This window comes from Pelophylax lessonae (assembly GCF_965119305.1).
Source record: "Pelophylax lessonae genome assembly, chromosome: 6".
Classification (NCBI taxonomy): Eukaryota; Metazoa; Chordata; class Amphibia; order Anura; family Ranidae; genus Pelophylax; species Pelophylax lessonae.
This window is the reverse complement of record NC_138773.1, coordinates 125697973-125724143: the sequence shown is the minus strand read 5'-3', so window position 1 is coordinate 125724143 and position 26171 is coordinate 125697973. Positions and strand designations below refer to the sequence as shown.

The window sequence follows — 26171 nt, the reverse complement described above, 5'->3', positions numbered from 1 at the left end:
ATGAGAAGAGTCAGCGACCGGGGATTGACTGCCAGTGTGAAAAGAGTGCAAAAAGCAGCGACTTTAAATCCACCAAAGGAAGAAAAGTTACTGTCCTTGGCTGTGTGTGTGGCTTTGCAGCGGCGGCTCGCGGCTTCTCTTCAATTGTTTCCTGGCGTGGTGGCGGCGTCTCCCGGTGGCTCAGTCCTCCTGGCTCCCGCCTCCTCCCCAGCCAATGGCATGGGGTTTGCCTTTCGGCCAATCGGGGAGCGCGTATAAGACCCGCTTCCTGATTGGCCAGGAGGAGGATCCTTGTGACAATAGCGAATTTTCATTCGCTATTGTCACACAATGGGTGGGCTAGGGGCGCACTGCTCTGCGCCCCGGGTCCACCCTTTGCATCGCCCTATTAGAGCCTCTTGCTCTAACCACGTGAAAAAAAAAAAAAAGCCCCATTGAACTCAATGCGTCAGGCGCCCCGCATGTAGATTAGGGGGTTGGACGCGCCCTCAACACACCGGCCGCCACTGGTTGATTGGCTTTTCTTAATTTCAAGTGGGTTTTGCATCCTAGTCTATAGGAATGCAGAACCCACTTGAAAGAGGTCCAATGCACCTGTCAGTTTATTCTGAATGATCTTCGAAGCATGTCTGGATTCAAAATAATGCCATTGGCCAAAACCCAAAGCCTGTTGATATAGGCCATTACAATGAGTGAACACAACAGGAGTTGCGTACATTTTTCAAGATATCAGCCTAGTGCAGTACGTTGCATAATTTTTAGAAGTGTTAACTCGGTTTGTGTTTTTTTTTGGTAAAAAATATTGTCAATGAAGTGTGCATGAGCTCTAGCAGCATCAGAGAGCCATTTTGCATTATATTTTTTTTTTCTCCAGGACGATGGTTCAGGGATACAAAAGACCCCTGGAAACTAAGGATTTATGGTCACTTAACAAAGAAGACACCTCAGTGGAAATTGTACCAGTCTTGGCCAAGAATTGGGAAAAAGAGTACCTAAAAGCTAAAAAGTAAGTTGATGACCCTGATCTACGTTACATGGATGATTTTTCAGTCATATGACCAGCATGACAAATGACGACCCTTAATTGATCAATAATTGGCAGTTAAAAACTGGGTATTGGATGGACTTTTGTCTTGTCTTATCCAAACGAACTATGTAACTATACAATTCATATGGGGGGGGGGGGGGGGGGGAAGGGGGTACTGCGCTTCAAGGTTGTTTTGTTCTAATAAATAAAAACGTACATCTATACATATGATTCGGTTGACTTTTGTTTATATAACGAAATATGTGTTAATTGAAGATGTAAATCACCTTTATATATTATTCTATCAGTTATTCTAAATACATAAATTATGCTTCTGTGGGTATCGTGTGACTTAGTACATCATGTGACACAATATCACTAATCTTCCAAATTAATAAGATTAACCACTTGCTTACAGTGCACTTTCACCCCCTTCCTGCCCAGACTGATTTTCAGCTTTCAGCGCTCTCACACTTTGAATGACAATTACTCAGTCATGCAACACTGTACCCATAAAAAATTTGTGTCCTTTTTTTCACACAAATAGAGCTTTCTTTTGATGGTATTTAACCACTTCCATACCGAGTCATGTAATATGACGTCGGCAAAGTGGTTGTAAGGATCCGGGCCGCCGTCAAATGACGTCGCCCGGATCTCCTCTCTACTGCGCGCCCCCGGGGGCGCGCAGCGTGGCGATCGGGGGTGAGGCTCGTCCCCCCGGACATAGCCCATCCCTGATCAAGGTAAACAGCAAATAGAAATTGGCTGTTTACCATGTGATCGGCTGTGTCAATCACAGCCGATCACATGAGCGGCTCCAGCATGAGCCGCTCGTTCTCTCTGCAATGCGCGCCCCCCGGGGCGCGATCGGGGACGAGGCTCGTCCCTCGGACAGAGTCGATCCCCGATCTAGGTAAAGAGCCAATGAAATTGGCTCTTTACCACGTGACCGGCTGTGTCCAATCACAGCCGGTCACAAATGTCAACAGAGAACACGGTAACTAGCTGTCACCGTGTTCTCCTCCTCACACACTGATCCTGTGTGAGGAGGAGATTGCGGTAACAGCTAGTTACCAAGTACAGTGCACCCCAAACACACTGATTGCCCCCCCCAATAAAGAGCACCTGTCACTAGCCCATCAAAGTACCCGAGTACCTGTCACCAGCCCATCAGGCCATCAGGTACTCTGATGGGCTGGTGACAGGTATTCGGGTACTCTGATGACAGTTACTCGGGTACTCTGATGACAGTTACTCGGGTACTCTGATGACGGGTACTCGGGTACTCTGATGACAGGTACTCGGGTACTCTGATGACGGGTACTCGGGTACTTTGAGTACCTGTCAACGGAGTACCCGTCATCAGAGTACCTGAGTACCTGTCACCTACCCATCAGAGTACCCGAGTACCTTCCAACTGCTCATCAGAGTACCTGACGCCTGAAGTACCCGAGTACTTGCCGCCTGCTCATCAGTACCCATCACTACTCATCAGTACTCATCAGTACCTATCACGTATCAGTACTGATCATCAGTACCCATCAGTACAGTATCACCTATCAGTATCAGTACTACTCATCAGTACCTATCACCTGCCTATCGGAGTACCCGAGTACCTGTCACCTGCCTATCGGAGTACCCGAGTACCTGCCACCTGCTCATCAGTACCAGAGTACCTGTCACCTGCCCAACAAAGTACCCGAGTACCTGTCACCCTTCATACAGCCACCATGTCCAAGTCCAAAAAGGTTTATATACGTCCTCCGTTTAAACCTAAATACCGGTGTTATGGCAGCAGATAGCTGCCATAACCCTGGTATTTTTTTAAACGGTGGACGGTTGGCTTTCCGATAAGGGTGGTCCCAGCGGCGGATTCGCCGTGGGATCACCCTTCCGGGATGGCGGAAGAGGCGCCCTCCCGCCGCGTTCCGGTCCTTTTCCCCGCTTACCGGACCCGCCGGCAGCGGGGAAAACGATCCGGTCCCAGATCCTCACAGACAGGATGTCGAGTGAGGGCAAGCTTGCCCTCACTTGACTCTATGGTCTTGGAGGACCGGAGCTACGGAAAATGTTGTTGCCTAGCAACCGGTTTAAAGGTCCTTTTTTTTTTTGTTTTCTATCTTTTAGTGTACTTGTGAGATCTGAGGACTTTTTGACCCCAGATCTCACAAAAAAGAGGTCCTGTCGTGCCTATTTCTATTACGAGAAATGTTTACATTCCTTTTAACAGAAATAAAAATGATCAATTTTTTTTTTTTTTAAACGGTGTAAAAATAAAAAATAATAAATAAAATAAATAGTAAAAAAAAAAAAAATTAAAGCGCCCTGTCCCCGTGAGCTCGCGCGCAGAGGCGAACGCATACAGAAACCCCGCCCACATATGTAAACGGTGTTCAAACCACACGTGAGGTATCGCCGCGATCGTTAGAGCAAGGGGAATAATTTGAGCCCTAGACCTCCTCTGTAACTCAAAGATGGCAACCTGTAGAAATTTTTAAATTGTCGCCTATGGGGATTTTTAAGTACCAAAGTTTGTCGCCATTCCGTGAGCGTGCGCAATTTTGAAACATGACATGTTGGGTATCTATTTACTCGGCGTAACATTATCTTTCACATTATGGAAAAAAATTGGGCTAACTTTACTGGTTTCTTATTTTTTAATTAAAAAAAGTGAATTTTTTCCAAAAAAATTGCGTTTGGAAGACCGCTGCGCAAATACGGTGTGATAAAAAATATTGCAATAATCTCCATTTTATTCTCTAGGGTCTCTGCTAAAAAAAATATATATAATGTTTGGGGGTTCTAAGCAGTTTTCTAGAAAAACAACTGATTTTAGCTTGTAAACACCAAATGTCAAAAATAGGCCTAGGCAAGTGGCTAGGATGCATGATGATGCTCCTTGGATGTTAGGCCCCTCTATATGGCTAGGCTGTGAAAAAGTCTCACACATGTGGTATTGCCATACTCAGGAGGAGTGGCAGAATGTATTTTGGGGTGTAATTTTTGCTATATACATGCTATGTGTTAGAAATATCCTATAAATTGACAACTTTGTGTAAAAAAAAACAAAAAAGGTTTTCATTTGTTTCCCACATTTTCCAAAAACTTTTGGAAAAAAATGACACGTTCAAACGACCCATAATGCCTCATAGAATATACGTTGGAGTGTTTGCTTTCCAAAATGGGGTCATTTTGTGGACTTTTCCATTGTATTGGTGCTCTAGGGCCTTGAAAAGTGTGATAGGTAGTAAGAAAATTTTATGTGTATTTATGCTCCTAGAACGCCTGAAGGTGCTTCTTGGACGTGGAGTCTCTTTTTGTGGCCAGGCTGTGTAAAAGTCTCACACATGTGGTATCGCAATACTCGGAAGGAGTAGCAGAATGTGTTTTTGGGTGTAATTTTTGCTGTGTACATGCTATGTGTTAGAAATAGCTTATAAATTGACAACTTTGTGGGAAAAAAAAGAAAAAAAAAATTTTTCTTCATTTTCTCAAGAATTGTGGGAAAAAATTACAACTTCAAAAAACCCACCATGCCTCTTACTAAATACCTTGGACTGTCTACTTTACAAAAAGGGGTCATTTGGGCGGTATTTGTACTGTCCTCAAGAAAGGAGATAGGCAGTCAGTACATCTGGTGTGATCAATTTTCAGTAATTGGTACCATAGCTTCTAGACTCAATAACTTTCACACAGACTAAATAATATACACTAATTTGGGTTAATTTTACCAGAGACATGTAGCAGTATACATTTTGGCCCAAATGTATGAAGAAAAATTAATTTTTTGCAAAATTTTATAATTGAAACTAAAAAAAAGTGTTTTTTTTTTCAAAATTTTTGCTCTTTTTTTTGCATATATCACGGAAAAAAAAACCCCAGTTGTGATCAAATACCACCAAAAGAAAGCTCTATTTGTGTGAAAAAAATAAAAATTTTCTTTGGTTACAGTGTAGCATGACTGAGAAATTGTCATTCAAAGTGTGAGAGTGCTGAAAGCTTAAAATTGGTCTGGGCAGGAAGGGTGTCTAACTGCTCTGTATGGAAGCGGTTAATCACTACTGGGTTTTTTATTTTTTGTGCTATAAATAAAAAAAAATGAAAATATTGTGAAAAAACACATTTTTCTTTGTTTCTGTCATAAAATTTAGCAAATGAGTAATTTTTCTTCAGAAATTTTGGCCAAAATTTATACTGCTACTTATCTTTGGTAAAAATAACCCAAATAAGTGTATATTATTTGGTCTTTGTGAAAGTTATAGAGTCCACAAGTTATGTGGCTAATCATTGAAAATTGATCACACTTGACCACACCTGATGTACTGAAGGCCTATCTCATTTCTTGATACACTAAAAAGTCAGGAAAGTACAAATACCCCCCAAATTACCCCTTTTTGGAAAGTAGACATTCCAAGGTATTTAATAAGGGGCATGGTGAGTTTTTTGAAGTTGTCATTTTTTCCCACAACTCTTTGCAAAATGAAGATTTTTTTTTTTTTTTTTTACAAATTGATGTATTAACAGGTTATTTCTCTCACACAGCATATGTATACTTGCAACTACACCCCAAAACACATTCTTCTACTCCTCCTGAGTATGGCGATACCACATGTGTGAGACTTTTTCACAGCCTGGCCACATACAGAGGCCTAACATCCAAGTAGTACCGTCCGGGATTCTAGGAGCACAAATTACACATATAATTTCCTGACAGCCTATCGCACTTTTGAAGGCCCTGGAGCACCAGGACAATGGAAACCCCCATAAAATGACCCCATTTTGGAAAGCAAACAGCCCAACGTATAATTTTTGAGGCATAATGAGTCTTTTGAATATGTCATTTTTTTTTCCACAAGTTTTTGGAAAATGTGGAAAGAAAATTAAAACACATTTTCTTTTTTTTACACAAAGCTGTCCATTTATGCAATATTTCTAACACATAGCATGTACATAGCAAAAATTGCACCCCAAAATACATTCTGCTATTCCTCCTGAGTATGGCGATACCACGTGTGTAACACTTTTTTTCACAGCCTGGCCACATACATAGGCCTAATATTCAAGTAGCACTTTTCACAAAGTTGTCCATTTATCCACTTTAAGACTGGGCCTATTTTTGACACTTGGTGCTTACAAGCTAAAATCATTTTTCTCTTACGTCCTCCGACAGTCGCCGCCCCTTCATATTCGTCACAATAGGGTTATTGACCTTTGCTCCGTAGGAGTGGCTAGACAACAGAATATGTTAATATCAAAGCTTTTAGCATACCCCACCCCCAGGGGGTGGTCCCCTCAGTCAATACCCTCCTGCTTCCTGCATTCCTACCTCAGTTTCATTTGTCTAGCTCAGGAGTAGGTTAGACGTTTCCTGTGCTGGGGCTTTTCAGTCTCCGCTTCTTTTCTCTTTTTGATTTTATTTGGAGTTTTTTTCTCTTTCTTTACTTAGCTGTTTATTTTCAGCTCTAGTTAGGTCTTCTGATGAAGATGATCGTGCGGTGCTGGGTCTCGGGCTGGCCTCCCTGGTTATCCGGGGTTCAGGGCCAGTGGCTTCCCAGCCTGCCATCGAGCGTTCAGCTAGGTTTCCCTGGCAAATATGAACGACCCATCCCTGTCCGCTGCGGGGATGCTGCGGTGAGGTGGCTACCTCACTGGACGCCATGCGGTTTCGCACCGCAATTCCACTGCGTCCTGGCTGCGACTCTCCCTGTCCTTAGTGCAGCGGTTTGATCGCTTGTGCAGGCTCCCCACGCCATCCGGATGGTAAGTGTATTTCTGTGTGGGGACCTGTCTGTCTTGGGTTATCAGTCTGGGACTGTGGGACCCTGCATGTCTGTGCATAATGTTGAGCTCCCTGTCAGTATAGCTGCTCTCTGTGGGCTGCAAGGGGGGGGGGGGCTCTCCTGCTCTGCTCTGTGTAACAGGCTGTGTGACATGCTGTGTGCTGTGATGGACATGATTGTGAGACATGTTGTGGGCATACTGTGCGGCGACCGCTGCTGCGGTCCGCCATTTTTTTGTGACAGTTTTGTGGTGGCCGATCCTGTGTGGTGAGAGCGCCGTTTTGGCGCCAAACGCGCGGGCCACATGTCAGTGTTTCTGCCTCTACAGCCTCGGCCGGCGGCCATGTTTGTGTAGCCTTACATAGGCTTTATGAGGGCGGTCAGTCTCGCATCACTTCCTTTTGCTCTGAGGACAGCGATCGATGAAGCAGCATCCTGTGTGACCTCTCCAGGTTTTACCTTCCATTCCTGTATTCCTTGCCTTTGTATTCCTAGCCCGGTGGGTCAGTGTGTTTTGTGAGTGCGGTGGGCTGCGATCGCCGCGACCTTAAAGGGGCAGTACTCCTTTTTTTCCTAAGTTACTGGGGCATGGATTCTCAGGAAAGCAAGTTTCCTCCCTCCTTGGTAGGGGGCCAGGGGGCTGCTGCTGCTTCCCCCGAGGGGGCTGATCTGGCTACTATTGTGGCTAACCTTGCTGCTCAGGTGCAGATGCTGGTGGCTAAACGATCCACAAAAAGGCCCAGGGTGTCCATTTCCTCTGATTCAGAGGGCGATGGGGATGCTATGGCTGGAGTGCCCTTCTCAGGGTCTCGTTGTTCTTCTCTAGACCTTGCGGGGTCTGAAGGGGAGGCTGAGGTGGAAGGGATTGATAATTCTCCCCCTGGCTCGTCTGAAGAGCTTGCACTCATGGATGAGTTGGTTGCTTCTATCAAACAAACGCTGCATTTGGAGGATGAACCATGTCCTCCTGCTTTGATGTCCTCTTATGGGACGCAGAGAAAACGCAAAACGTTGCAGGTTTTTCCTTGCTCTACGGAATTTCAGCGCGCTGTTGAGGAGCAATGGCGCAACATAAAGAAGTCTTTTGCTGTGCCGAGTAGGTTCAAGCTGCGTTATCCTTTTACACCAGCTACTGATGAGCGTTGGTGTGTGCCGCCTCAGGTGGATCACGCGGTGGCGATTTTGAATAAATCCACTGCGATTCCTGCTGAGGATACCCCGGTGTTCCGGGACCCTACGGACAGGAGATTGGAGTCTCTGGCCCGTCACTCTTATACGGTTGCGGGCTCTATGCTGAAGCCTATTTTTGCTTCCATTATGGCAGCCCAGGCTATTGCCGATTGGACGCAGGTGCTCAGGGGCATTCTGGTGGCTGACTCTGCTTCGCCGTCGACATTGGCTATGGTGGATCAGATTCATCAGGGTGTCATGTATTTGTGTGATGCGGAACTAGATATGGTCCCTTTGGCTGCGCGTCTGCAGAGTGTGGCGGTGTTGAACCGTCGCCTGATCTGGCTGAAATGTTGGTCTGTGGACCAATCTTCTCGCAAGACTTTGGCTAATTTGCCTTACGCGGGTTCTCGCCTTTTTGGCGAATCCTTGGATACTCTGATCAAGGGTGTTTCTGGGGGTAAGAGTACTCTTTTGCCCCAGACTCACAAGTCTAAGTTTGTTTGCGGTAAGAAGAATGCTTCGTTTAGACCCTCTCAGGGGTCCTTTCGTGCCTTTCGGTCGCACTATAAGGGTAAGCCCTTCAAGGGACAAGGCTCCCAGAAAAAGCCGTGGGCAGGTAAGCAGAAGTCCGGCCAGTCCGGGTCCGCTGCCCATAACGATGCGGCCTGAAGGGGGGACGTTTGCTCGGTTTTCTTCAACCCTGGCTGGCCCGCGTTCGGGACAGGTGGGTTCGGGAAATCGTTTGATCTGGATACAAGATCGAGTTTCTCTCTCGGCCGGCGGGCAGATTTTTTCCCTCAAATCTTCAGCTGTCTCCGGAGAGCTTGAGGGATCTGCACCTGGCGGTGCGGGACCTGCGGGCTCAGGGAGTGGTGATTCCGGTGCCTCATCGGGACAGATTTCGGGGATTCTATTCAAATCTGTTCACTGTGCCCAGAAAGGAGGGCAAGGTACGTCCGATTCTGGACTTGAAAGCTCTGAACCGCTTTGTGCGGGTTCGCAAGTTCTGCATGGAATCCCTGCGCTCGGTGGTGGCTGCCCTGGTTCCGGGGGAATTCATGGCCTCCATCAACTTGAAGGCTGCGTACCTTCACATCCCCATTTTCGAGGGTCACCAGCAGTACCTTCGATTCGCCATTGCGGAGGATCACTACCAATTCGTGGCGTTGCCCTTTGGTCTCGCCTCGGCTCCGCGGGTTTTCACCAAGGTGCTTGCGCCGGTTCTGGCTTTGTTGAGAGCCCAGGGCATCTCGATCCTGGGGTATCTGGACGACATTCTGGTTCGGTCTGCGACCAGTCAGGGCCTGGTTAACGACCTGTCCGTCATGATGCAGACTCTGCAAGAGTTCGGTTGGACGATACATTTTCCAAAGTAGACGCTGTGTCCGTCGGTTCGTCTTCCTTACCTGGGAATGATCCTGGACTCTGTTCAGACGAAGGTCTGCCTGCCGGAAGACAAGCTCCGGAAGCTTCAAGAAGAAGTCGGGTCCCTCAGGGACGTTCAGTGCTCGTCCCTCCGGACGTGCATGAGGTGTCTGGGACTGATGGTCCCGGCTTTCGAGGCGATACCCTTTGCCCAGTTTCACACGCGGGGTCTCCAAAGGGAGATTCTGGCCAGGTGGGACGGACAACCGCAATCTCTGGATCTCCAGATTTCAATGCCACAGCGGTGGCCTACATCAACCACCAAGGGGGCACCAGGAGTGCCCGAGCGGCTCGGGAAGTGGCCGACATTCTGTCTTGGGCCGAGACGCACGTCCCGGCGATATCTGCTGTTCACATTCCGGGGGTGGAAAACTGGCAGGCGGATTATCTGAGCCGCCAGACCCTGGACCAGGGAGAATGGTCCCTTCACCCGGATGTCTTTCTGATGTTGTGCCAGAAGTGGGGGTCCCCAGATGTGGACCTGTTCGCGTCTCGTCTGAACAACAAGGTGGAAAGGTTCGTGGCAAGAACGCGCGATCCTCGGGCAGACGCCTCAGACGCGTTGGTGGCGCCCTGGTATCAGTATCGTCTGATGTATGCCTTTCCACCGATTCAGCTGCTGTCCAGGTTCCTTCGGAGGTTGGCCTCGGAACCGAAAACGGTGATTCTGGTGGCACCAGACTGGCCTCGCCAGTCTTGGTACGCAGACCTCGTGAATCTGGCGGTCGACGCTCCATGGCGTCTGCCTCTTCGAGACGATCTCCTGTCTCAAGGGCCGATATTTCATCCTGCTTTACAGTCGCTGGCTTTGGCGGCCTGGCTGTTGAAACCCAGATCCTGAAGGATAGGGGTCTCTCCCCTGAGGTCATTCACACTTTGATTAAGGCTAGAAAGTCCTCTTCGGGGGAAGGTTTACTACCGTACTTGGAAGGCCTATTTTGTCTGGTGTGAGTCCAGGGGGTATTCCCCTCGTTCATACTCGGTATCAAGGGTGTAAGCTTTTCTTCAAACGGGCACGGGCATGGACCAGCGTTTGGCGTTGGCCACGATTAAGGGTCAGATTTCTGCTCTGGCCGTTCTTTCAGCGCCCTGTGGCGTCTAATTCTTTAGTTGGCACCTTTGTTCAAGGGGTGCGGCATCTGGTCCCTCCTAGGAGGGAACCTTTGCCTCCATGGGACTTGAATCTTGTTCTGTCCGTGTTGCAACATGCTCCCTTTGAAAAAATCAGGGAGATCTCGTTGTCTATGTTGTCCAAGAAGGTCGCCTTTTTGGTGGCAATCACCTCGGCTCGCAGGGTGTCGGAGCTGGCTGCCTTGTCCTGCAGATCTCCGTATTTAGTGGTTCACTTGGATAAGGTGGTCTTGCGTCCTAACCCGTCTTTCCTTCCGAAAAGGATTTCGGGATTTCACCTCAATGAGGACATTGTCTTGCCTTCGCTTTGCGCAAAGCCTAAACATCCAAAGTAAGTGGTTTTGCATTCCTTGGATGTTGTTAGGGCGATCAGGGTTTACCTGTCATCGACTGAATCCTTTCGCAAGCCGGATTTTCTCTTTGTCCTTCCAGAGGGGCCTCGGAAGGGCATGGCGGCGTCGGCCTCTACCATCGCCAAATGGATCAGGCAGGTCATTGAACAGATCAAAAAATTTAGGGAAAAGGGGAGTGGGAAGGACCAATAGAATTCCCTGTATTCCTTAGTAAGTCAAGGATATAGTGGGATGTGACATAAATTGCAAGTAATACCAATATTACCAAACGGCGTGTTGCCGGTGAGCCAAGCAACTATATAGCATGTGGAAAAAAATGGAAAGGAAGGAGTTGCATGTATGGCTCAAACGCTGGCAATTGGTTAGTAAAAAACTACTTTATTGGAGAAAAGCAAGATAAAATCATACACGACACAAATAAACTTTCAAAGGAGGTAAAGTGACATGAATAAAAACACATGCATGTATGTAAGAGGTCCGCCTTGGTGGCAACAAGGTACCTCACTCAGGCTCCACCCACCTACCAAAATACCCCAAATGATGGAAGGTGGATAGTACCCGTTATACCGCTAGATAGCAGCCCTGTGCTTGATGTAGTTCATGAGTTTATATCACATATAGAGACAGCCTTGGATCTCCATATATGGTGATATTATCAGGTGCCTAATCAGGTACAGGGCAGAATAGAAGTAGTGGGGCCAAAGGGAAGGCAATAGGAGGTTCAAAGAAATTGTTTTCCATCCATGTAGTTGATACAATTGGCTATGGTCCTTAACCGTATCATCAACTCGCTACATCAAATATCATGGTGCATTCCAGATTAAGTATTCAGGAAAAAATATGAAAAATATTGCAGCAAATAATATCAAGGGGTTTGTTCCTTTTACATGTGGTAAGTTAATTCATAGCATATTGTAGTAACATTTGATTTTCATTTTTATGTCTATGCACTCTGACATTAGACTCTGTGTTCTTTCAAGTAATGTAAAGACAGTTCATTAGGAGGAATTATTCCACCAAAGTTGATCAGTGTGGACCCTCCACAGATGAATTGTTCATGGGAGATTCACCAGAGTAAAAGTGCATCAATTAGCAGATAGTTCATAAGACAAACTGACAACATGAAAGCAGCAGCACATGAAGCACATATAATTAGCCGATTGCTATTCAAACTCTGTGTTGCCTTACTACTCTCCTGGTTTTAGAGATTGTCTATAGTGAGGTATTATTCCACTCGCATATAGAGAATATGTGGACCCTCATTTAAGATTTTTGCCACGGAGAGGAGGCTGCACATATGTTTGATAGATGTATCAAAAGCAGTCTAAGGTAGCAGACAAATTTTGCAAGCAGTTGACAGGACTGGTTATGTGGATATGTGTATATCCTAAACTCACGTGTCCGGATAGGATGTATATGTGCCGAATCCCTCCAGATGTCTCTGTCTATTAATGCAAGGTTGTCCGAAAGTCCTTGATATAATTGCGCTTGGTTTTAAAGTAGATGTCTTAGCCAGGTGAACGGAAGATGGCCGATCAACTTCCCATGGTTTGGAAAAAACATGCGGTATTTGTTTGCTGCATGATCAAGCAAGTTTGTCTCCCGCGCTCGTAGATAGTAACGGCGTGCCTTCCGGGTAAGGTGGGTGGAGCTGTCGTCGTGAGGTCTATGGTGCGTCTGACGTCAACGCGTTTCGCGTGATGCAGCACGGTTCTTCAGGACGTAGAGAACGTGATGCACGTCAGTCCTTTTATACCCGATCCATGGTGACCGTCATATTTTAAAACTCGAAGGATTAAGTTATGTGCAATCACGTAAGGTTGACCTCTAGTGGACGGAATAGGGACTGGAACATTTCAAGTTCTATATAATGCTCCGTGTTAAACTAACGGCATTTTAAATGATTAGAAGTATGAAGATTTACCCCAAAATAATGAGGCAGATCAAAACAATATGACATTTATGGATTGTTTTAATTCCTCTATAGAGAATTTTCATGTCTCCCTAGAGAATGAATTTTTTTAAAAAAAAAAAAAGAGGCATGTAAACCTCATTCAAACATATAACATCTTTCTTATCTAAAAAAGGGGAGAAAAAACTATAGATTCTCCAGAGAGGAATCTAAGGAGAGGTAAAAGTAGGCAGGAGTAAGGGATATTTTGGTTGTAACAAATTCAAGAGGGAATGGAGGAATAAACATATATATGTATTTCGAATTCTGAGAAATGTCTAAGGATATGACCGTAGATCATAACTCATACCTGATCCAGTAACATACATTCATAATAGGATATATAAATATATACTGGGGATATATACTGGGGATATATTTATGTTTATAATTACCTATTAGTATAACTAAACATTTACAAGGTATTTGCAAATATAGAATGGAATTCATCAGGAAATTTAATATTATAGGTACAAGATAGTGTTATCTATTTATCACCTCCTATATCAAATATATGAATGTATGTTAGGTTGGATGGTATTGAAAAACATATTAACCGGTCTAAAGGTATATATATGTTATTAGTCATACTCCATAGAGGTTATGCAGAGGTAGACGGGTTTTCTTTATTGATTCAGGAATACCCCTAGACTTAATTCGGTATTAAGACCATGAGGCACTAGGGTCCCAAGTCTGAATATCCAGGCTTTTTCTCTCTGGAGGAGGATCTTATCAAAATCACCTCGTCGAGGGGGGAGATCCAGGGCAAAGAAACCCTTCACCTTCATGCCTTTTGTGTTGTTATTATGTTTTTCTTGAAAATGAAGTGCCAATGGTGTTTCTTCTTTGAGTCTTATACTCTTTAGGTGTTCTCCAATCCTTATTCTGAGCTGTCTTTTGTTTTTCCAATATAGAGTTTTTTACATGGACATTCTATTGAGTAAAGTACTCTCGATGTACTACAATTGATGAAACGTTTTATGGGAAAAGTTTTTGAGCCATCGGCATTAGAAAAGATGTCTGTTTTTTCGACATATTTACAAATGACGCAGTGGCCACAGGAGAACATCCCTTTAAGTGGGGGAAGGTCTGTGAGCCAAGTGTGTTTCACTTTTCTTTTGAATTCTGAGTGAACTAAAAAGTCGCTCAGATTGTTGGCTCTTTTAGCTACCAATAGTGGCCGTGGTCCCACTATTTCTCCTATTTTTTTGGCTCTTTGTAGAATATGCCAATGGCTTTCAAGAATCTTTTTAACATTTTGCCATTGTGCCCCGTATTTGGTGATTAACTTGGGGTAGTTGTCAGGTGTCGATTTCGGTGTCAATTCTGGGTTTAAGATATCCTGTCTAGTACGCTGACCGGCTAGTTTTTTGGCTCTTCTCAGCGTTCTATGGGAATAGCCTCTCTCCCTAAATCTCGAATAAAGATCTGCAGCCTCCTTTCTATATTCCTTAGGGTCGGAGCAGTTTCTTTTAACCCTAATAAATTGTCCAACTGGTATTCCTCGTTTCAGTGTTTCTGGGTGGTCACTGTCGGCGCGTAATAGGGTGTTTGCGGCCGTTTCCTTTCTATAAGTAGATGTCATTAGGTGGCCTTGATTTATCTTTATTTTTAAGTCTAAAAATGAGATTTGGGAGACATCTGCAGTATAGGTAAGTTTTATATTCCTCGTATTGCTGTTTAATTCCATAATAAATTCGTCCAGATCTTTCATTGAGCCTGTCCAGAGCACCAAAATGTCGTCGAGGTACATCAAGGAAGCATATATGGTCTCTTCCTCCCAAAGTCCTAAATGAAGACAAGCATAGGACGGGGCCCATGGAGCACCCATTGCTGTTCCACGAATTTGCTGAAAATTATTTCCAAGAAATTGAAAAAAATTGTTGTTTAATGCACATTCAAGAATTTTGATCAAAAACTCATTTTGTGCTCCATATAAAGGATATTTTTTCTCCAAAAAATGATGTTCAGCAAGTATACCCCATTCGTTGGGTATCGATGTGTACAATGATTCCACATCTATACCAACTAAGATTGAACCGTCGGACCTCGAGATCTTGAATTTTATGGAGTACGTCTCCAGTATCCCTGACATAGGAGGGCAAGTCGATCACCAAGTTTTTTATGAAGGAATCCAAATATTTTCCCAACCTTTCAAGGGGCCCCCCCACTGCCGATACAATGGGTCAACCCGGGGGGGTTATATGGGTCTTTATGAAGTTTAGGGAGTATATAGAAGGTAGGTAAGTTGAAATCCTTAACCTCTAAATACTCTTTTTCCTTTTTGGTGATCAAATTGGCCTCCAATGCCAGGGATAATTTAAAATGGATCTCTTTGGCTAGATTAGTAAAGGGGTTACTGTCTAGTTTCTTATAAGTGCTACTGTCCGAGAGCAGTCGAGATATCTCAGCTTCATAGCTGGTCTCGGACAGGAGCACTACATTGCCCCCCTTGTCGCTTCTTTTTATAACTATGCCTTCTGTTGTTTTTAATTCATCTAGAGCTTGTCTTTCTGGACCTGAAAGATTATCAGAGCCCAGAAGACTCCACTCTAGCTTGGAGAGGTCTTTACATTACTTGAAAGAACACCGAGTCTAATGTCAGAGTGCATAGACATAAAAATGAAAATCAAATGTTACTACAATATGCTATGAATTAACTTACCACATGTAAAAGGAACAAACCCCTTGATATTATTTGCTGCAATATTTTTCATATTTTTTCCTGAATACTTAATCTGGAATGCACCATGATATTTGATGTAGCGAGTTGATGATACGGTTAAGGACCATAGCCAATTGTATCAACTACATGGATGGAAAACAATTTCTTTGAACCTCCCATTGCCTTCCCTTTGGCCCCACTACTTCTATTCTGCCCTGTACCTGATTAGGCACCTGATAATATCACCATATATGGAGATCCAAGGCTGTCTCTATATGTGATATAAACTCATGAACTACATCAAGCACAGGGCTGCTATCTAGCGGTATAACGGGTACTATCCACCTTCCATCATTTGGGGTATTTTGGTAGGTGGGTGGAGCCTGAGTGAGGTACCTTGTTGCCACCAAGGCGGACCTCTTACATACATGCATGTGTTTTTATTCATGTCACTTTACCTCCTTTGAAAGTTTATTTGTGTCGTGTATGATTTTATCTTGCTTTTCTCCAATAAAGTAGTTTTTTACTAACCAATTGCCAGCGTTTGAGCCATACATACAACTCCTTCCTTTCCATTTTTTTCCTTTAGGTCATTGAACAGGCCTATGCTTTGAGGGGGAAAGTTCCTCCCATGCCTGTGAAGGCGCACTCTACAAGATCTCTGAGTACGTCTTGGGCCTGTCCTCATCGGGCTTCTGTGGCCCAGGTGTGTAAGGCGGCGACTTGGTCGTCCGTTCACACCTTCTCAAAATTCTACAAGGTGGATGTTCAGGCATTGGCAGATGCTTCCTTTGGCCGTAAAGTTCTTAGTGCGGCAGTGCCTTAGGGTCCTTTGTTTGGGTCCTTGGCTGTTGGGGTATTTTTACCCCTAGGTTACTTGTTCTTTCCTGGGTTGTTGCTCCTGTTGAGCAAGTTTTTTTCATGTTGCCCAGTTGGTTTCCTTCCTTTGGTAAGGTTCTTTTCTCTGATGTGGGTATTGCGTTGCCTTAGGCGCGGCTGCTTTTTTTCCCACCCCTCATGTCTACACTGCTTTGGGACGTCCCTATTGTGACGAATATGAAGGGGCGCCAACTGTCGGAGGACGTAAGAGAAAACGGAATTTTTGTAAAATCTTACCTGTAAAATTCCTTTCTCTGAGTCCTCCGACAGTCGCCGCCCCCGCCCCTCTTTTGGGGTTTTGTTTATGTACTCTACTGCTATGCTACTGAAACTGAGGTAGGAATGCAGGAAGCAGGAGGGTATTGACTGAGGGGACCACCCCCTGGGGGTGGGGGTATGCTAAAAGCTTTGATATTAACATATTCTGTTGTCTAGCCACTCCTACGGAGCAAAGGTCAATAACCCTATTGTGACGAATATGAAGGGGCGGCGACTGTCGGAGGACTCAGAGAAAGGAATTTTACAGGTAAGATTTTACAAAAATTCTGTTTTTTTGCTAGAAAACTACTTAGAACCCCCAAACATTATATAGTTTTTTTTTAGCAGAGACCCTAGAGAATAAAATGGAGATCGTTGCAATATTTTTTATCACACCATATTTGCGCAGCAGTCTTCCAAATGCGATTTTTTTTTTTTTTTTTTTTTTTAAATTCACTTTTTTGAACTAAAAATAAGAAAACTGTAAATTTAGCCCAATTTTTTTCCATAATGTGAAAGATAATGTTACGCCGAGTAATTAGATACCCAACATGTCATGCTTCAAAATTGCGCATGCTCACAGAATGGCGCCAAACATTGATACTTAAAAATCCCCATAGGCAACATTTTAAAAATTTCTGCAGGTTACTAGCTAAGAGTTAGAGGTCTAGGGCTCAAATTATTGCTCTCACTCTAACGATCGCGGAGATACCTCACATGTATGGTTTGAACACCGTTTACATATGTGGGCGGGACTTGCGTATGCGTTTGCTTCTGCGCGCGAGCTAACGGGGACAGGGCGCTTTAATTTTTTTTTTTTTTCCCTATTTATTTTATTTATTATTTTTTTATTTTTACACAGTTTAAAAAAAAAAAAAAATGTTTTGATCATTTTTATTCCTATTACAAGGAATGTAAACATCCCTTGTAATAGAAATAGACATGACAGGTCCTCTTTATTGTGAGATCTGGGGTCCAAAAGACCTCACACCTCACAACTACACTAAAAAAAAAAAAAAAAAATTGTTGAAAAAGGAAAAAAAAGCGGCCCTTTAAACCGGTTGCTAGGCAACGTCTTTTGACGTAGCTCCAGTCTTCCAAGACCATAGAGTCGAGTGAGGGCCATCTTGCCCTCACTCGACTTCCTGTCTCTGAGGATCCGGGACCGGATAGTTTTGCCCGCTGCCGGCGGGTCCGGTAAGCTGGGAAAACGTCTGGGACGCGGCAGGAGTGGGGGTGGGGGGGGCACCTCTTCCCCTGCACCGTAAGGGTAATTCCGCGGCGAATCCGCCACTGGGACCACCCTTATCTGAAAGCCGACCGCCCGCCGTTTCAAAAAATACCGGGGTTATGGCAGCTATCTGCTGCCATAACCCCAGTATTTAGCTTTTAATGGCTGACGCATATAGTTGTTGGGCGGTCAGTAAGTGATTGCATGTATATGGCAAACAGGTGACGATGACTGATGGGGTGACAGGTGACGATGACTGATGGGGTGACAGGTGACGATGACTGATGGGGTGACAGGTGACGATGACTGATGGGGTGACAGGTGACGATGACTGATGGGGTGACAGGTGACGGGCGATGGTGCACGGCGGTACTGATGGCAGTCTCTGGTGACAGGTGCACTTTAGGCTATGTCCACATATGAGCGTAGCGATCATGGGCAGAATCACTGCGATTCTGCTCGCGATCCAGAAATCATTGCAAATGGCGGGACGCCTGTGCGTTGCCTGTGATTTGCAATAGCACCCCAAATGCTGTGCGATGTTGCTGCGATTTCCGCCTGCCGAATCGAGTTAACATCACGCAAACAACGCATGACTCCCCAAAGAAGCTCTTGTACCTTTTTTGGGCGTCATGCGATGTTACCGCGATTCGGCAGGTGGAAATCGCAGCAACATCGCACAGCGTTTGGGTGCTATTGCAAATCACGGGCAACGCACAGGCGCCCCGCAATTTGCAATGATTTCCGGATCGCGGGCAGAATCGCGGTGATTCTGCCCGCGATCTCTACGCTCAAATGTGAACGTAGCCTTATGAATGTCAATTTCTGGGCACTGATGAGGTGACTGTTGGGTGACAGGTGACATTGGGGGGGGGGGGGGCTGAGGACTGTGTGGGGACATTTATTTTTGTGATTTTTACTTTTACAGGTGTACAGAGCAGTAACTCACTGTTTCTAGCTCTGCTCCCCTCACACTGGAAACTGTATGAGGGTAGAAGAGCTAGTAACAGTGAGTTACTGCTCTTTGTTTACATTTTGTGATCGGCTGTGAATGGATTCACAGCCGATCACTTAGTAAACAGTCACTGTCAGTGACTGTTTACTACTGCCGGTGACAGCTGTGTTCCTACGGAACACAGCGCCACCGACATGACCGCGCTCCCGATCGCGCATGCGCGGTCATCTTCTGGGCTCCTCCATTGTGATCGGCTGTGTCATTGGAACACAGCGATCAAGTGAGAAACAGCCATGCCCATTGGCTGTTTCCCCCCTGCCGGTGACGGGGGGTGTCCCGAGGATACCCGACACGTGCAGGGCGATCGTACGCCTGCCCTGCTATTCTGGGATCACGTCATATGACGTCTTCCCAGGATAATGGTCGCACCGCTCCGCCGTCAATTGACGGCAGGCGGGCGGCAAGTGGTTAATAAATAAATAGTATTGCAAAATATTAGAAAATATATATGTACCGTAAAGTGCTTAAGTATCAAATACATATTACAAAATTAATAAATATAAATCACAAGGTGCTTGAATAGCTTAAAGTGAATGTGTGCAAAAATTATATCCCGTTCAAAAACAGTATTTTTAAAAAGTGCAGGTGCCTCTATCCTGTAAATATATAAATATATATATATATAATATATATATAATCTATTAGGGCTGTGCATCTTCACTTACCTCACGATTCGATGCGATTACGATTATTAGGGTCGCGATTCGATTCCGCGATGCATCACGATTACTGCCAAATGCCCATGCCCAACCCACTGCCCAATGGTTTTCAAAACTTTATCAAAAAAAACAATCAAGCAGTCACAAATAAAATAATCCTTTTTATTTTCATTTGCTTCAAAGGACACTTTCCTGGACCCTGTCATGGCCTGCAAGCCCTGCATACTTTAGTGCACTTGCACTGCAAACATATAGGAAGGTCTGAAAATGCAAACAGCATAGCAGAGACAGACAACAACACTAGTATTTTACTAGAAGTAACAGTAAAATTAGTAAAAAAACTGTAGTAGTGCAGTTTACTGCTTCATAAAAGAAAATATTAATATAAGCCAGGCCTACCACCATTTAAAGTACAACTAAAGGCCAAACTTTTTGGATTTTGGATAAAGTTTGGCCTATAGTTGTACTTTAAGGCAAGCCAAGATAGAAGAAGCCAGCCAGCCAAGCTAATATTCTTGTGAAAATGGTCATCATAAATTCCCACAAAACATTATATATAAATACTTTTATGTGAATATGCATTGCAATAAATTCCAGGTGTGCCATAACCTGTCCTCTACAAAACAGAGCACTTCCTGGCAATAGTGCACTGCTGCATAACTTCCATGTTCACCGTGATGTTTGTTTCCCTCTGCAACTGCCAGTCAACTCAAGTGAGTTGATGGATTGGCTGCTAGAGGGGAATTACAAATATAAGCTTTAAGCTTATCATTTCACTTATGTCACTTTTATGTCACTTACTTTACAGAAAACGTTATCTGTCCTGCAGACAGTCTCTGTCTCTACCACGATTAAACCCAACTGAAGCCATGCCAAAGCCACCATTAGAGGAAGGAAAACCCTTGACAGAGTAAATCATCAACTAAAGCTTAAACCTTGAGTAAATCTTCATGGGATCACAAAAAAACACACAACACGATTGTCTGCATCAGAATCATGAGAACTGAAGAAAGGTTTGGCATTGCCACACTGGTACAACTCAAGGCATATAGGTTAGGTCAGGTTTGTGTGTATTTGTGATCCAGTAAAGATTTAATCAAGGTTTTACGCTTCAATGTATGATTGATTTAATCTTTCAAGGATGTCCTTTCCTGTACCGTGGCTGCCTGGCTTGCCTTCAGTTGTCTAGATACACTTTTACCTTTAGTATTTGTTTGGTTGAGGGAACCCCCTACACTTGCTATTGCTACAGAGTACAACAGACCAGCAGACAGACATGCGTTGCAATAATTTCCAGGTGTGTGCCATAACCTGTCCTCTACAAAACAGAACACTTCCTGACTAGTAGCAAATATCAAAGGTGAACCTGGCAATAGTGCACTGCTGCATAACTTCCATGTTCACTGTGATGTTTGTTTCCCCCTGCAACTGCCAGTCAACTCAAGTGAAGTGAGTTGATGGCTGCTAGAGGGGAGTTATACAAATATAAGCTTAAGCTTAAATAATTATCAATTCACTTATGTGAATGGACCATTTTTGAAAACAAGCCATTCTCCATCTCTCCAGTGCTAGAAAAGCTGTAAAAAATATAAAATGTTCCAGGTTCACTGCGATTGTGTTTGCCCCTGCCATTGCCAGTCAACTAAGCACAGTGTGTGTGTCGTGACTACTCAAAAGCTTATACGCAGCCTCATCAGCATCAACTCAACACACACACACTGTGTGTGTGTGTGTGTTGAGTTAATGCTAGAGCTGCGTTATAAGCTCTTGAGTTGTCACGACAGTCAGTCACGTTACAGAAAGAAAACTTTACCTGCACTGCACTGAGCAGCACTCTACCATGTCGATTACATCTGTAACTGAAGCCAAGCTAGCCAACAAGCCACCATTAGAGGAAGGAAAATCCTCGAGAGAATAAATTGTAAACTGAAGCTTAACCTTGAGGAAATCCTATGGGGGTCACATTCACAAACTCACAAATATAGTTTCTCTATCGCTCATTGACAGACGTAGTCCTCGGTGATTCAACACCCTCGGGTTATGCTGCCCTCTACAGGAGTAGGACTAGACAGGAAAGAAAACGTTCTGGCCACACCCTAGGGGCAGTCCCAGAGGGTATATCCTCTCACTTCCTGCTCTAGCAAATCAGTTTTTTTCTGTCTAGTTAGGAGTAAGGACCTAGATACCTTGCTGGGATCTTCGGTCCTGGCAGGATTTTTTTCTTAGAAAAGATTTTTTAGACAGCTTTTTTTCTCCAGTGTTCCTGTGAGATCTTCAAGCAAGAAAGCTGAACTGGGCGACGGGCTGGATGTTGAGATCCAGTGGTCACCCCAGTTCAGCCTACGAGCGCGTGCAGGCCATAGCTCCGCGCTGGGTCGGCCGCGACATAGTCCCACTGGACGGGGACTGACCCTGCGAGTTAAACGTCTCGCTGAAACGCCAAAGACCATGAGTCACGGCGTCCGTATTGGTCGACAGCCCTCCTACCTCGGTGGAGAGGGGTACTGTCAGGAGTTGGCGCCCGCCTGGTTCCGGTATGGTGAGTAGTATGTTCCCCCTTTCCCCCTGACGGGTCTTGGGGTGAACGCGGGCCCCTCTCTGTAATGGTAAGGATGGGTTCCCCTCTATCCTATAACATGTCACAGATCCCCCTAATTGAGTGTGATTTTTGTGTACAAGAAGCCAGGAGGCTTGGTTTGGGAGCTGACAATCTAATTGTAAAGATGTGAAAATGATTGTAGTCAGTGGCAGTACTAGAACTTTACTGTGATAGTATAAGGTATCCTACCTGTCAGAAGCCACAGGGCGATGTCTATACATGTGTACTGCATCCCAGATCATTCCTCCAGCTAGCAGATGCCTCCCGACGGCCATGGACCACATACGGCCCACCAGGGTCCGGTACCGCCGACCACGCTGACCACCATGAGGGTGAAGGGTTGTGAGGCCGAGATCCTTCTGCAGACATGCCGCTATTCTGTGCAGGCCGCCGCCATTGTCTGGTAGATCGCACGAGGCCGCCATTTTGGTGTAGCCTCGTGTCTCCAGCATGGAGGCGGCCATGTTTGAGGTGACTCAAACACCTCGTGGAGCCAGGGGGAGGCGCCGGCAGGCGTGTTAAGGGGCGGAGCCGCCTCCTTTACCCAGGAAATAGGGCCAAAGACTTCCTGTCTGTAACAGGACAGCACTGAGCAAGCTGATGAAAACTTCTGTGCATCAGGGATGAGCCTTGGGGTCTCTCTCTCTCTCTGTGGGGTCCAAAAAGGCAGGTAACACTGAGGGGCGCTGTTGCGACTGGGGGACAAAAAAAAAAAAAAAAAAGTTTTTTACTTTGTCATTTTTTGTCGCTGGCAAGTGTCTTGTATAATCATTGACCCTGCCGCATAGGTATCCCCACCTGATCCCCTCAAGGTGGCTGCAGGACCCTCCAGTACCCCACTTGTTTTTAATGCATTATCGGCAGTTTTGGAGTCTTTGGTATCCCGGGTGGAGGTGGCCTGTCAGGGACGGGGCTCAAGTAGCGACCCCCGCCTACCCCTATTGTTTATCAGATACTTCAGATACAATGCAGTTGCAGGTCCCTCCTAGGGGGCTGTTGTCTCAGGTAATATCTCCTCAGCAGTGAGGAGCACGTTTCTGCCTCCGCCATAGCACAAGAGTGGTGGATGCACTAGTTGTGTCCGTCCGGGAAACCTTTAGTCTTGAGGTTACACCGGCAGAGGTAGCTGAGACTGAGATTCCTTTTTGGTACTTGTTAGCCTACCAAAAGGGCGAAGGATTTTCCTTTACCCAAATGGGGTCGTTTTGAAACGAACCCCTGTTATTTCCAAACGCATGGCTAGGTGCTATCCGTTTGAGGAATTCCTCTTTATAGGATAGACGGTACCACCTGCGGTCTTGCCACAGACTGTTAGGATAAAAGGACCTCGTAACTAACGAGGACCTTCCTTTTCTGCTCAGAAGAGTTGTTCGTTCCGCGAGGGCGGGCGATAAGGCGAAACCCTCCAAAGCCCCTTTAGAGGGGTTTCAAAGGGCGCTGGTCGGCTAAACAAAGAGTCCGGCTCAGCCAAGCCTGAAGAATATAGCCTGATGCGCCCCTACCCATCTCTGGGGTGGGGGGGTTGTCTTCACCGGTTTCTGGAGGACACAGTATCGAGTTTCGATCACTTCCACCGGTGCGATTCTTCCCTTCTAACATTGAACGGTTTCAGGGGTTCTATTTGAACCTATTCACAATGCCCAGAAAAGGTGCGTCCAAATCTGGACTTGGGAAGAAATGGAGTTCATCCGTACAGTGGTGGCCTCCCTGCATCAGGGGGATTTCCTGGCGATCGCAGGACATCAGCGTTTTTTCGCTTTCCCAAAGATCATCCCTGGTTCCCACCAGGAGTCTGAACTATCTGGGCCTAAGGTTGGATACATCCTGGGCAAGAGAGTTTCTCCTTGCGGAGAAACTCCAGAAGGTTCAGTCAACAATTCGGATGTTGCTGTCCGTCAATTGGCTGGGACTGATGGTGGCCTTCTTAGAGGCAGTACCGTATACCCAGTCTCATACCCGAATTCTCCTGAAGGAGATTCTTTTTTAATGGAATCAGAATTCCGATTCCCTGGACAATCGGATCCGGTTGAGCGAGCGGACCAGGAAGTCTCCGATGCTCAACCAGGGGAAGTCATTTCTTCCGATAGTATCCAGATTACCAATAGGGTATCGGAACTGAGAGCAATCAGATTTTGTCTGATTTACTGGATCGAGCAGCTCTAGAGCAGCCCGATTCGGATCCAATCGCATATGGCCTCTTCATCCAGAGGTTTTTCACTAGCTGTCCCTTCATTGGGACATCCCGGATGTGGATCTGTTGGCACCTTGGCTCAACAGGAAGGTGCAAAGGTTTTGTAGCTCGCACCGCGATCCTCTAGCGGACGCAGCAGAAACGCTAATCGCCCTGTGGGGACAGTATCAGCTACGGCGTGCCTTCCATCCTCTCAAGTTGCTGCGGGAACTTCTTCGCAGGATAAGAGGTGGAGGGAATTCCAGTTATTCTGGAAATTCCGGACTGACCTCGTCGAGCCTGGTACGCCGACTTGGTGAGGCTAGTCGCGGACGCTCCTTGGAGACTTCCTCTCAGGGAGGATTTGTGTTCTCAGGGACCGATCTTCCATCTTGCTTTACAGTCGCTGGCTTAATGGCCTGGCCATTGAGACCCAGGTACTGAAGGACAAGGGAGTGTCAGCTTCAGTTATTCCTACTTCCAGTTAAAGCAAGGAAAGCGACTTCCAGCACATGGAAGTCTTCTATTGCGTGGTGTGAATCTCTTGGATTTCCCCCACATACCTATTCGGTGATCCGAATTTTGGTCTGTCTACAAAAAGGGGTTGAGCAGAAACTATCCTTGAGCACGATTAAGGGTCAGGTTTTCGGCGTTGGCAATCTTCTTTTTAGAAACCTTTGGCTAATCATTCCTTGGTGCGGAATTTCATCCAGGGGGTGCGACAGCTGGCTCCGCCAGTGCGCGCACCCTTACCGCCTGGGATCTTAATCTAGTGTGGTCGGTTCTTCAGAAACTTCTCTTTGAAGATATCAGGGAGATTCCCTTGCTTACATTATCCCAGAAGGTGGCCTTCTTGGTGGCCATTACTTCTGTACGCAGGGTGTCAGAACTGGCCGCATTATCCTGTCGTTCCCCAGATCTGGTGGTTCATAGGGATAAGGTGGTTCTTCTTCCGAATCCATCCTTCCTTCCTAAAGTGGTTTTCGTAAGACGGACTCACTTTTGTGATCACGGATAGCCCTTGAAGGGGATTGCCTGTGTCTGCCGCGACCATATCTAGATGGATCAGTCAGACGGTGGTACAGGCTTATTCTATTAAGGGTCGGAATCCTCCGTTCCCTGATAGGGCGCACTTCACTCGAGCGCTCAGTACTTCCTGGGCCTATCGCCATCAGGCGTCAGTGGTCCAGGTATGTAAGGCAGCCACCTGGTCGTCGGTTTATACCTTTACAAAATTTTATAAGATTGATGTGATGGCATCGGCGGATGCCTCATTTGGCCGCAAGGTTTTGCAGGCCGCAATTTGAGGAGACCGGTGGTCTACCTCGGGGGTTTTTTTCTGTTGAAAAATTTCTGTTGAGTCTCATCATTGAGGATGAGCATTGTAAACTTCTAGTTGGCACCGGTTGGGCCTTCTAGATTGGATTCGATTTCCAATTTCCCACCCCTCATTTGTGGTACTGCTTTGGGACGTCCCGAGGGTGTTGAATCACCGAGGACTACGTCTGTCAATGAGCGATAGAGAAAAATGGATTTTTGTAAAATCTTACCGTAAAATCCTTTTCTCTTAGCTCATTGACAGACGTAGTACCCGCCCTTCTGTTTTTGAGTTGGGTTGGGTTAAATTCTCTAAACACTGCTTTGTGACATAACTGATTTGCTAGAGCAGGAAGTGAGAGGATATACCCTCTGGGACTGCCCCTAGGGTGTGGCCAGAACGTTTTCTTTCCTGTCTAGTCCTACTCCTGTAGAGGGCAGCATAACCCGAGGGTGTTGAATCACCGAGGACTACGTCTGTCAATGAGCTAAGAGAAAAGGATTTTACGGTTAGATTTTACAAAAATCCATTTATATT

The 26171-nt window shown here is 45.7% G+C and overlaps 1 protein-coding gene across 2 annotated transcripts in view; it reads left to right on the top strand.

The window, feature by feature from the left end:
* Nucleotides 1-26171, top strand: part of ABCC1 (ATP binding cassette subfamily C member 1 (ABCC1 blood group)) — an 891484-nt gene that overhangs the window by 154109 nt on the left and 711204 nt on the right. For both annotated transcript variants that reach the window (XM_082260033.1, XM_082260032.1), the window contains exon 7: nt 875-1006. In XM_082260033.1, the coding sequence (XP_082116159.1) occupies nt 875-1006 (132 nt within the window). The remainder of the gene's footprint in view (nt 1-874; nt 1007-26171) is intronic.